Source organism: Trichogramma pretiosum, unplaced genomic scaffold (assembly GCF_000599845.2).
Source record: "Trichogramma pretiosum strain Unisexual culture from Peru unplaced genomic scaffold, Tpre_2.0 scaffold23, whole genome shotgun sequence".
NCBI lineage: Eukaryota > Metazoa > Arthropoda > Insecta > Hymenoptera > Trichogrammatidae > Trichogramma > Trichogramma pretiosum.
Window position 1 is genome coordinate 407,138 of NW_019641629.1, and position 12,863 is coordinate 420,000.

The 12,863-nt window shown below is 35.7% G+C and overlaps 2 protein-coding genes across 2 annotated transcripts; both read left to right on the top strand.

The window, feature by feature from the left end:
* Positions 1-4,588: 4,588 nt before the first annotated feature.
* LOC106654558 (pancreatic triacylglycerol lipase-like) lies at positions 4,589-6,186 on the top strand. The gene is made up of 6 exons (XM_023459117.1): positions 4,589-4,775; positions 4,849-5,099; positions 5,171-5,277; positions 5,341-5,648; positions 5,730-5,837; positions 5,921-6,186. The coding sequence occupies exons 1-6, from the start codon at positions 4,697-4,699 to the stop codon at positions 6,184-6,186; spliced, it is 1,119 nt and encodes a 372-aa protein (XP_023314885.1). The 5' UTR covers positions 4,589-4,696.
* A 341-nt stretch (positions 6,187-6,527) lies between these two features.
* Positions 6,528-8,149, top strand: LOC111693697 (pancreatic lipase-related protein 2-like). The gene is made up of 6 exons (XM_023459118.1): positions 6,528-6,588; positions 6,667-6,974; positions 7,045-7,148; positions 7,229-7,527; positions 7,587-7,682; positions 7,764-8,149. Exons 1-6 carry the CDS (start codon positions 6,528-6,530, stop codon positions 8,147-8,149), a joined length of 1,254 nt encoding a protein of 417 aa, XP_023314886.1.
* The last annotated feature ends 4,714 nt before the right edge of the window (positions 8,150-12,863 follow it).

Below are 12,863 nucleotides of genomic sequence, written 5' to 3' on the forward strand. Positions count from 1 at the left end.
TACTCGGGAATTGAAATTTTTCAATTATGACAGGCACGAGCCACGAGGCTCTCGCACTATGCGTTAATATACATTGTGTGGGTGAATCTTTTATCGGTTCGAGAGAGGCATGCATATTTCCGAAAGTGGCCTATGTAGTTGGACTAACGAGGTATCATTTGAAATCGATAGTTCGTTATGTGGAGTTTTATTTTAATAGCCAAGTAAGTAACAATTATTATTTTAATTTTATACTTATTTTTCTTTTGCTATATAATTGCGATGATTACTAAACATTCATTAAACATGAAAATGCAACGAAATAAATGTCCGTACGAAGATCGAGGAATAAGATGGACTCTCGATACTTACTTTATATACCCACGATACAATTTCGTTTTTTCGTCTCTCATTGTGCGTTCCTCCTGAATAGGCCATATGTGAGAGAGAAGGTGATGCTTTTTTTCTCTCTTATTTCACGGCATCGGACGAAAGAGTAGGTCGGAGATGCAGCTACGGCGCGCGCAAAAGTCTTTTTGATCGAATCGAGAGGAGGGAAGGAGGGAGGGAGACGTGCGCGTGCCTCGTGCGATGTAGAACGCGTGCGTATATGGATCGATCGATAAATGCAATTCGGATCTCTTTTTCGCTTCAAAGCGGAGACTGATGCTGATTTATATAAAGCCGAGGCTTCGAAACAGCTTGGTTGGTTGGTTGGTTGGATGGATAGGGGGGAAAAGGATAGGTGTCGGATTGATCGAAGAATCGACGAAAGATTTTTATTTACAATGAAAAAAAGGAGTCAGTAAGGTTTGAAATCGATGGACGACACGTGCTCGGTATTTGAAATTGATAATTTTTCAAGATAAATTTGAAGCCTAAGAAGTAATGGTAAAAAATACAAGCTTACGAATGATTGGAAAAAGTAAATAAATAGTTTTTTATAGAGTTAAAACACAAGCTCGAATCAAGTACATTCTATTGTATTTCTCAGTCTCAAAAGTGCCGAAACGCGACAGAGCGTCGCAGCCGCCGACAAGGTCCAGTGATAAATAGATCGAATTTTCTCAAAATAATCTTACACGCCGAGATTGTCTTTTACACTAGATTATAGGGGTATACGACTCGATGCGCGTCTGGCCGCAACGTCTCGCTCGGTGATGTATCGTCGCGTTAAATCGTCGCGCTGCATACAAAATCAATCGTATATCGAAAATGCACCTCTCGAGGATCCGCGCGCGCATCTCCGATTCAATCGCTGTGGATTTATCGAGTGACAAACGCGCGTGTCCCTTTGACACCGTGACAATGAGCTCCTCCCTCTCTTTCCCTTTTCTTTTTCTCTCTTTCTTTTCTTTTTTTTTTTTGCTCCCTTTTCACGCAGCAGTGAAGTGCTCGAGACGCGACTGCTTCAAGTGCTCGACACAAACACACACACACACAACATCGATCGGCTCGCTCTCCTTCGTCGAAAACGCGTGCGGAATAATGCATATAATGGATTTGAAAGAATGGAGACGTCGCTGCTGTCTTTCAACGTAACATAAAGGTAAGTTAACGCGACCGATCAACCCATATATATAAAAGTATGGCACGGCATTCAATCGATAAAGCAGAGGAGGGAGAAAAAGTAAAGAGAAAAACGTTCGGCATGACTTATATGTCACTCCGACAGAAAATTGAGCTGTTTCGAAATTAGCCGACTCGCGATGACAGCTATACGGGCATCTTTTGTCGTTCGCGCGTGGGTGGATATTTTTTTCCGTAAGCAAACATTTTTTTAGATGAAAATTGCTATCGATGTGCACAAAATTAAAAATCTCTCTCGAGTTCCTCGCGATACTCGGATGATACGCATTATCTGTTGCTTCATAAATTTTGCAGTGCAGAAGGGCAACGCATAAAACTACTCCGCTCGAGTACACAAACACACATACGCTGGGACGCGCGCTGCACAAGTTCTTTTATATACGGAAAAAAACCTATTCATCTAGCTTCCTTTGTCATTGCACGCATACACTCTCATTTTTGTACTTTCTCCTTATTCCTCCCTTTCCCTTTCTTTCTTTTTGATTCGAACTAAGCTCTCGGGTTTTGTACGATTACCGTCGTGCGCGCTGCGCGTTACTGTAAATCGCTTGGAAAAAGTATTTGAAGTACTCTACCGCATTTGTTGAATTCTTTTACAATACGTTTTTTGCATAGTGGCTGTTTTATGTTAAAAATATAACGATCCAAAGCAGAAATTGTAAAAATGTTTATGTTTTTAATGACAAAATTCACAGATTTAGTATAATAACGTCCTTCGTTAAGGTGAAGGAAAATGTAAAATGATATCAAAACAAATTTTCAAGTATATCAATTTTAAAAACTATTAGTAATTAAAATATTCATTCAGTTGAAGTAATATCTTACTCTGCAGTATTAATTGTTAAATAAAGCCAATTGAAAATCTTTATTCAAGCCAATCGTATGCCGAACAGTTTATTATATCTATAAAACTTGAAAACTTGACTATTTCGATCGTGTGTTTACATATAATTGACATTTAGACACCTTGCGGTCGATGTTACATAAAGGTGCTTCATTGGGAACATTTGTTTAATTTATCTAGCATTTTAAAGGACTAATAAGTTAACTCATTGGCTTGGAAAAAGTATTTAACCATATTTACTAAATTTTTTATAATAGAGATTTTTGAAAATGAATTTAGACTTTTTGAAATTCAAAATAGAATATATCGAAGAGTAAAAATTATTGTGGTGTTAATATTTTTGATTGCAGAATATACAGATTCAAGTCGTTTTAATCTTTCATAACTCAAAATAAAAAAAAAAAATAAAAATAAAAAAAATAGGATGAAATTCGGTGAATCAATGCTCGTGTAAAATATATTCTGGTTATTTTAAAATTTTCATTCACTACATCGATTGACTGAGAAAATAACAAGGTCCACGCTTCAAATACAATTTTTCACCGTTTAAAAAAATAAATATATAGATTTCAAAAAGAAGATAGCAATAATAGTGTCGCAAAACCATCACTTCAACAATATCATATGAGTTCATAAAGGTAATAGAATACAAAGTACACAAAAGTATTTGTGGAATCATGAATGAATTTGTCTAGCGACTACTTATCGAAACGCAAACAGTTCCAATGTTATTACAAATTCTATCGAGAAGCTCGCATATTTTCATTGCCAATTCTATTGACTGAAATTCGATTGCTGTGAAATATGATATGAATTGAATGAAACAGTACATTTTATTATCTAGTCAAATCGTATGTATGTACGACTGACAAATATATTTGATTATAAAATTTAAAATGATTATCTTTCGTAAATCAATACATTTCGTAGAATATCGTCGTAGATGATAAAATGACATTTCATTTGGAAAAATTATTACATTCATAATGAGATGATCAAGTTATTTTATAATAGAAAACGAAAATCGTTACGCAATAACCTTATTGAATAATTTTATGATCTTTCATTGTATTCTTGGTAAGATAAAATAATAAAATATGGTGACATTTATATTCAAAATGATTTTTATCAATTCAGAATTTTTTTTAACTCTCATGGATTAATCTTCAAAAATAGATCTATGCTCTTAATCGAGGAGGTGCATCCCCCTTTCGAAATACCAAAGTTCAATACAAATCATCATCAGAACTAGATCGTCCTTTTTTTATATCAAAAGAAAAGTACAGAATGTTTTCAATGTTACTCCGTTGGTACGTATCAAAAAGGATCCATCGGAAGTTTAGCAACCCCTGCACACGCATTTCGAAGATCAACATTTACACATCTGGACTCAGGTTGTCATACCTTTACTTTCTCGATGGAGAGAAGAGGGGGACTTGCCACTTTCGAGTTGAAGGGGACCGTCGTCCGTGCACGTGCGTAGGCACGCGCTCGCTCGCGACAAAGATGTAGCATGCATGCACTCACAACATTCGGAGGGGGAGAATCGTAAAGATAAATAGAGTTGGATTTCTTGCGCTCCGGCAAATGCGTGTAAGCGAATATGTGTACCTATAAAAAAAAACGGGCAGATATACCTTTGTGAAAGCTCCAGGAGAGTGACAGAAATATGTTTTAACTTTTATCTGTTGAGAGTTATGACGAATTTTTATTGGAATTCAATGATGTAACGGAGAGCGCGCACAAAGACCGAGAGCTCTGACTAAGTTTCATTGTTTTCGTAAGATTGTACCTTTAATTCGAGTTGTGTATCATTTGAAACGTGACTTTTGATACTGTTCGAAAATGCTAATATAGCGTTTCATCACTCTTCGTCGAAACTTACAACTAACCACGATTGATTCTTAATTTCTAAAAAATTTTGTGAATAAGCTTTGTTTACGAAGGCTCGACGAAATGATTTTTGCTAAAATGCTTGCATTCGCGCTAAATTTTTATCGATATTACACGAGTGTCATCGTAAAACATAGCGTGACTAAAATCGTCCAACAACCAACTCATTAACGTTCGCTTCGATGCTCCGCTTCGAGCAAATTTGTACGGCGTTGGAAAAAATTTGAATACTGAACCGAATTGTATTTACATTAGATAAATATAAATGAGATAAAAATTATTTCTTCGAGTTGATCTATCTGAGTAAAGTTCAGTACACTTTTTCTATTCATTAGCTGAACAGCTAGTGCTTCTGATTCAATCGATCAAAATTTTTTTAATAGTTTCAATATGTATATAAATTTACCTTTGCGGCTAATTACTTTCATCTTATTAGCTACAGTTTTAATCGACTGCGTTTATACTTTTGGTGAGTTACATCTTGAAAAATATTTAGTAGTAGTAATAGTTATCATTTGCACTATTATATTCATACATTACAGAATTTCTGTCAACCGATGGCGAAGAATGTTTCAAAAAACCCCGACCTTACAAGACTTTCAATGTGAATTTAATTTTTTCTTCAAGAAACAATAAAGATGTTACTGTAGCTCTCAATTCTGGAAAGGAATGGTCACCTCAAAGTATCAAGTCTTTCAATCCAAAACTTAGAACGACAATTATTGTCCATGGTTATTTAGGTAGTGTAAATAAACCAGAAGTCAAAGCAGTAAAGAATGAACTTCTTCGTATGGTAAGTACAGATAATTTTCATAATTATAATACAACCATATGCAGTATTTTACAAGACTTCTATTTTGACAGAAAAATTCCAATGTAATTGTCGTTGATTGGTCTTCTGGGTGCTCTGCATTTGTACCTTACACGCAAGCGGCAGCTAACACAAAATATGCTGCATTACAAATTAAAGAGTGAGTCATAGAATACTATAGATTGATCGTGAAAACAATTTTAAATAATGAAATCCTTCGCAGAGGTCTTATTAAACTAATAAAATTCTGGGAGCCAACGATCGAGTATAAATCATGGGGACTCATACACTTTTTGGGTCACAGTCTTGGATCGCACGTATCCGGTCAAGCAGCGAGATTTTTGAAGGAAGAAGGTTACGAAGTCGAGCGCATTACTGGATTAGATCCAGCTGAGCCTTGTTTCGAAGAGGCGAATGTTCCCTCACACGCACCTAAGCGTCTTTCCCGAGAGGACGCCAAGTTGGTGGACATAGTCCATACTAATGCAGCTCTCACAAGAAATCAGGGTTTCGGGGTTTTAGATCCAATTGGTATACAAAAATATTATTAATATTGACCTTTAATTTATTTTCATGTGTTAAACGTCGCATTTATAAATAGGATTATTTAAGGGCACTTGGATTTTTACGTGAACGGCGGTACAGAACAGCCTGGCTGTAATAATTTTGACATGGAAACTGATACTCTATTCGAATCTGATTTTGAAAATTTATTCACTCGTGAGTATGAAAAATTTCAAGAAAAACTTGAGCTAAGGGGATTTACGAATGATACCTCGCTAATTAAAAATAAATATTTTCAGTCGTTGACAATGGAGTTTGCAGTCACAGGCGTGCAGTAGGACTTTATGTAGATTCGATGAAATTTAGCGCGCATCCTACGTGTAAATTTTGGGGATACAAATGGACCATTGGAAACAATAAACCAACTATTCATAAATGTGAAGAAAATACTTGTCCACAAATGGGTATTAATGCAGAATTATTTAAAAATTATAACAAAGACGCTGTAAATACCTTTTGGGTGGATTCAAGATCTGAGTCTCCGTTCTGTATAAATAGAAAGTGAACATAGTAAACCATTTTTAAAAGAAAATCGAATATTATTATTTAATTAATATCATTCATTTATTTTTCTTGACCATTGCTTATTCAAATTTCTTACAATATAGAAATAATATTTCAATAACTAGATTACACTAAACCAATTATTTTATTTGTTTTGCACGTGGATAATTAAATTTTTAATGAAATCAAATTTTCGTCACTTGTTCAGAAATCGTGTTTCTATAACAATAATGGCACAACTTTGTCACGATAATTTTTAAGTATTTAAAAAAAACATATTTCTTTTCATTTATTCTTATACCATAAACAAAGAGTGAATTAAATAAGTACATTCAATATATAATGATCGTTATTTTGAAAGTGCGCCAATTAATTTTAACGTTATTGTTTTTGAAGATCGCAGGTATAAACCAACATGTTATTTTTAATTAACACGTTTTTTCATTCGTCAATTATTAAAGTATCAAATTTGAATTTACAGCCAAAGTAACGTACGCTACTGTCGATCCATCTCATGTTTATTCCATGATCAAATTTTTAACAATTAATAAAGAATGTTTTCAGAGCGATGTGGTGGATGTCAATGAAAAATTCAAAATTGTGTTATCTTTTTTCTCAACTGATAATAAAAGTGGACAGGACTTGACTCTACCTTTGCGTGCAGAAAAATTACCCTCTCTTCGAAGTTTTAATCCAGACTATGATACTAAAATTATCTCGCACGGATATAAAGGTCACGATCAATTACCAGCTGTCAAGGAACTGACGAAATTATTTCTTCGATCTAAAGTAATAATTTACTACTCGATCTTTTAACAATTTAATTGTTAAGCAATTAGTTGAATGAATCTTTTTATAGAAGCCTGTCAACGTAATAGTGGTGAATTGGAACAAAGGAGCTGAAAAATTGTTGTATAATCAAGCTGCTTATAACACCAAATACACTGCACAAAAATTAGCAGAGTGATATTTTTAATAATATGCATCTAAATGAATTATACAATCTGAAAATCTATTCTAAGATTTGAATTTTTTACGTGTAGAGCATTGAACGTACTGAAGAAACGATGGCCACAAAATTGGAAATCTATTCATCTTATCGGTCACAGTCTCGGTGCACATGTTGTAGGACAAACCGGCCATTTTCTGAAGACGATCAATAAAAACATTAAAATTGATCGCATCACTGGATTAGACCCAGCTGAACCATGCTTTGAAAAATTGACAAAAAACCAAAATTTTCCTCGTTCTCTTTCGAAAACTGACGCCAAATTTGTTGATGTAATTCATTCGGATTCAGCAACTATACCTAATGGTGCTTTGGGACTTTTGCGCCCATGCGGTAAGTAAAATCGTACTAAATATGACACTTATAACTTTCAAGTTAATTGGCCCACATAGGTCACGCTGATTTCTATTTAAATGGAGGAAACAATCAGCCTGAGTGTGACTTTGAAGAATCAAGGGCATTAAATCTGGGCAATCTTGGCTATCATAGTGAGTGAACACTAATAAATCTTTTATAATTTTAAGAGAAAAAAAAATTAATTCTCATATAATAAAAATGTCTTTCCTCAGTTGCACTGCAAAAAGGAATATGCAATCATTTTCGTGCTTTCGACGTCTTTATCGAATCTGTGAAATACAAAGCGGACGCAGATTGTGACTTTTTTGGCGAATCACAAACTTTAGAACCCGATGACGATGAATTAACTGAACCCGATGTAAAAACGTGCTCCAAATCGAATAACTGCCCAAAAATGGGTATAAAAGCTGATAAATTTTCCTATAAATCCGGAGTCCAAAACACATTTTACGTATCGACGAAAAATAGAAAATCAAAATGTAAAAAATATTTTTCGAATCAAGTTGATGGCTATTATTCTAACAAATATAATCCAGGGAATTTTGTAGAAATAGCTCAATCTTACTTCAATAAAATAGGAGATGTAATTAGTTATTAAATAATCGAAAAATTATGCAATTACTTCAACACGTAATATATAGATTTTCTATAAGAATATTGTCACTTTACCACTTGCACATTTAAGGATAAAGGTATTTGCCATCTAGCGGTAGAGGTTTGAAGTATTTGAAAACCGATTTAAATATTATGCAAGAATAAAATCGTCATGTTAATGTAATTTAAAATGCGCTTAATATTTGTAACACAATTGTAACGAAAAAATTGACAAGAACTAGCCAATTAATGGCAACGTATAGTAAAAATCATTTTTAATGGTCATTTTTTGTCATCAGGCTAACATTTGTATTGAGAATTCCAAAGAAACCATAATTTTTTTTTATCTTCAAATAATTCAACTTTGGTGGAGGAAGCAAAAGGTAAAAACTAGAACAAAACAAAAATCCACGCGCTGCTTTTCTCGTAATAACCATACGTCTCCCCTATTAAAAGCAAATAAATCAAAACGTATCCTAGATCGCCGACCGTAAGCTTCCTACGCAGTCACTACTAAAATTTCCCTTATAATACACCCCTGATGCTGTATACCCGGCTATATACAACTCTGCCCCTACTTTTTTTTTTTAAATTCGATCCTCCGGAAGGCTTCCTTATAACTTTCTCTCTTTTTGCTCTGTCTCTCTCTCTCTCTGTCTCGCTCCAAAGTCTCGTACGTGCGTGTGTATGTGTACATATTAAACACGACGAGGGGTCGATAAAACCGGGCCTCGTATCCTGTTGCACTACGCTCACACAGACAACGCACGAGTTGAAGTATAGCCGCGTGTATACGTGTATGTGACATTGTAGTGGTGTAGTGAGTCTTTGAAGCGCGTCATACACCCAATCCGGTTAGTTACTCTTCGTAGCGATATTAAAAGTACGCGTATGTATGTATGTGCGTGTGTGTCTATATATATACGTGAAAACCCATACAAACCATTTTCAACTGTGCCGTTATATAACTTATATATATAAGTGAGCACACACACACATTCGCGTATAATATATATACCGAAAAATTCGGGATCAAGCTCCACTTTATAAGTAGGTCGGCTTACTGCTCTCATTCTATATATTTTTATTCTTCTATTTTTTTTATACATACGCTCCTAGCATATAGTCTCCTCTCTTTATTCTGTGGGGTACCCTATGATCCGCTACTATATGTGTATACGTACGCTCCTCTTCTTCCTGTTAAGCCGCGTATAGCTGCTCTCTCGGTGCTGTCACTGAATTTTCGTGCGCGGAGTACGTACGCACCCGTAGATACGACGATGTATGTGCGTATATACATTGTACGATACGATGTGTGCGCGTATAAAATTTATGCCTATCCAGTGTTATGGGCTCTTCGCCTCGTTTTTTATTATTATTCTCTCTTCTTTTCTTTTTTTTTTTATCTCTCGTGTTCCTGCGTCTAATACTTATAAGCCCCGAGCGAATGCGTCTTTGAATGCTTCCTACGGGTGAAACGTGCACTGATACCGAGCCCGAGAGTGCGAGGGTTGATTATGGTTTAACGCACCGCGCAACGTAACGTTTCTAGTCTCCTTTAAGATCTGTTTTTTTTTCGTAAACTTCTAATCTATAAGGTACACTGTAACGTTCAAAATACTATATCATGCTGTATAAATCATTCTTTATGTTGAAAAATTACCATGAATTTTAAAACACGGGTAAATTTTTTTTCTTTTTTAGGGCCATTCGTTCAGAAAATAAGAGAGAAAAAGATTTTCCCACCTGCGAATGAAAGATCCTTGATGAATTTCTTTTTTACAAAAAATCTCTGCTAAATAAAATAAAATATTCTTCTCAATCTTTGACATATGTTGTACATTGGTATGTATACATTTCTAAACACTAACTATGGGCTAATTTGTATGTTTACAATTTTGTGTAAACAGTCTTTTGCCCTAATTGCGTGTCTTTGCTTCATGGAGCAATAACGGACGAACAACATAATTAACGAATAAATGACTTTAGTTCATCCAAAATCTTCGCGTTTGCTTCACACTTAGCCGTTAGCTCTCCGACGTTTTTGGCTATAGTAAAAAAATGATGGATAAAAGTTTAGGAATCATCAAACGAAAAACAAAGAAGAAAAGATACTACTTGACAAAGAAAACTCTACTTTGGAAATGTTGGACGGAACAATTGAATGGAAACGGGATATGCCGAAGCAGAATGTCGACCGAGGTCGAAACAGGGCCAACTTTAACATTTTTGAAGTTGCCAGAAGCTTACAAGAGCTGCTCTCAGCTTTATCTAAATAAGGAAGAAGCAGAAGAAGGCTCAAATAAATGTTGGGAGACACATACACATATGCAAAACTCACGGAACCTTTCAGAGGCAAGTAATTGTAATCATAGTCCTGCGCCACAAGCAGAACAAAACTTATGGAACAGTCAAGAGGCAAGTAATTATGATCATAAGCATGTACCACAAACAGAAAAACGGTTGCGGAAAAACAGTCCGTTGGCTAGTTTTATCAATGATGGGCCTGCTGAAATGCCAAATGTACAGGATTGCTTGGAAGATTTGCAATCTCTATCTATTAATCAAGAGAATAATACATAATTTATGCTAATTTTAATAATGTAAAAGAATCGCTGCGTAACAAAAATCTCATCACTTGTGCTTAATTTTACTAACAGTTGCATTCTCTAATACTGTAATTTTATTTTAATATCATAATATCATATATGATTCTAATCATGACGACACTATTAATTTAACCGAATTAGAATATTTTCTACTGTGGTAAAAATACTTAACATTAATAAAGACCTAATGACCAAAAAATTGCTGCTTAAAAATTTTTTAAATACATTATTATTAATTGGCTTGTTTTTGTTGATTATATTACAAATATTAGGCACACTTAAATTATCTGAAAATGACAATTAAATTGTTTTTAAAAAATTTTTGTCGGATTTTAATCACTTTGAATACGATAATACCACTTTAAACCTTTACCACTAGATGGCGAGTACCTTCATCCTTAAATCTCTAAGTGTCAAAGTAAAAATAACGGTATAAGTATAAGACACTTTGCATGCATCAGTAAGTTTAATGTAAAATTAAATTTTAAAATTTAAGTAATTGATACTTCATTTTATTTTATTTACACGAAATATCATTTGAAAATTAATGTATAAGTACTAAATCATTTTCATGTCTAAACTGCATAAATAAATTGAGAATAAAAATGAATGAAAATGATTTGATTTCACGCTAATACTTGAACGTTTTCATAAAAAGTTGACGTTTTGATACTGATTTATCTTTCGCAAAAATTGCATAAATAATGAAAATTCAATCATGATAAAAATCAGCCTTCACCGGTAGATGGCGAGTACCTTCATCCGTGAATCTCTAAGTGGAAAAGTAATAATAACGGTATAAGTATAGGACACTTTGCATGCATCAGTAAGAAGAATGGTTTTTCCTTGATTTGATCTAAAAGGGTATGTGAGTTTATAAACTAAAACCGACGATTTTTTGAAATTGGACTAACCTGATAAACTCGTACCTTTTATCCGGACTGTAACGGATCGAGTATTATATATAAGGCACTCGATACGGCAAGTCGAGAAAATCATTTAATAAGTAAATAAATTTAATTGCCGTTTCGACAAAGAAAAAACGGAATCGTCACGAACGCTCGGAAAAAGCAATTATATACTATATCTCTGCTATTTTTCAAAATCCATATACGTGTGTGCCATCCACGTCGCTCGCGCTCGCCACAGTATTCCTTTTTTCTCTCTTTCTCTCTTTCTTTCTTCTTTTTTTATCTCCGACGCACAAAGGAAAAACTGGTCGCAAGTACGCGCGACCCTTCCTACATCGCATACATACAGCCCGAGCACGCACAAGACGCGCGCGTCACGCACGCACGGTAATGCGGCAAATTCCACCTATACTTATACACGTACATCCACGTTGTTACAATATATCGTGTATATATATATATATAAAGAGCAGCTTCGCTATGCTTTATGCGAAGGAGCTTGTATTTTATTATTATTATGCGTAAGCGGCGCGTGGCTCTTACACCCCACCCTATCTTCTACCATCGTCGTCGTCGTGCGCGGCAGCAGCAGCAGCGTGACTTTGTATACCCACCTGGCCGCTTCTCTCCCCTTTGCGAGAGACGACCAGAGTTGGGTCCCTCGATTCTCGTACTAACTCAGCCGTAACCATTTCCACGCGCGATCGCTCGCCGTTGTAAAATACGCGCGATATCGAATAAACCATTTTTCCATACCCCCGAATTATACGCGATGATTACGTAAAAATATTTGTAGCATATCGATCGGGTCGCAGCGAGATACGCGGAGATAGCGCGAGGATACCAGGAAGCTGCGTGTACACACATACCGATTTCGTGCTTGCCGCACCGGAGAATTAATGAAGTTGGCGCGGGGTGAAACACACGCACGCACGCACGCACACACATGTGTTGTATTATAGGGCCCAGAGCCTGGCCTGCTGCACAGCAGCCCCGCTCAATGTATATATAGATATATCGTATTTGAAAAAAACGCACGCGACCGACGCTCCCCGCCGCCGCCGCCACCGCCCCGAAACTCACTCGCTATACTCGCTTTTGCTTTTGCGCGCGCGCGCGCGCGCCTGAAATTCAAACCGTCCGGCGCTCGGCGGCGCAGAGAGAGAAAGAGAGACAGGCGCGCGCGCGCTATAGGGCG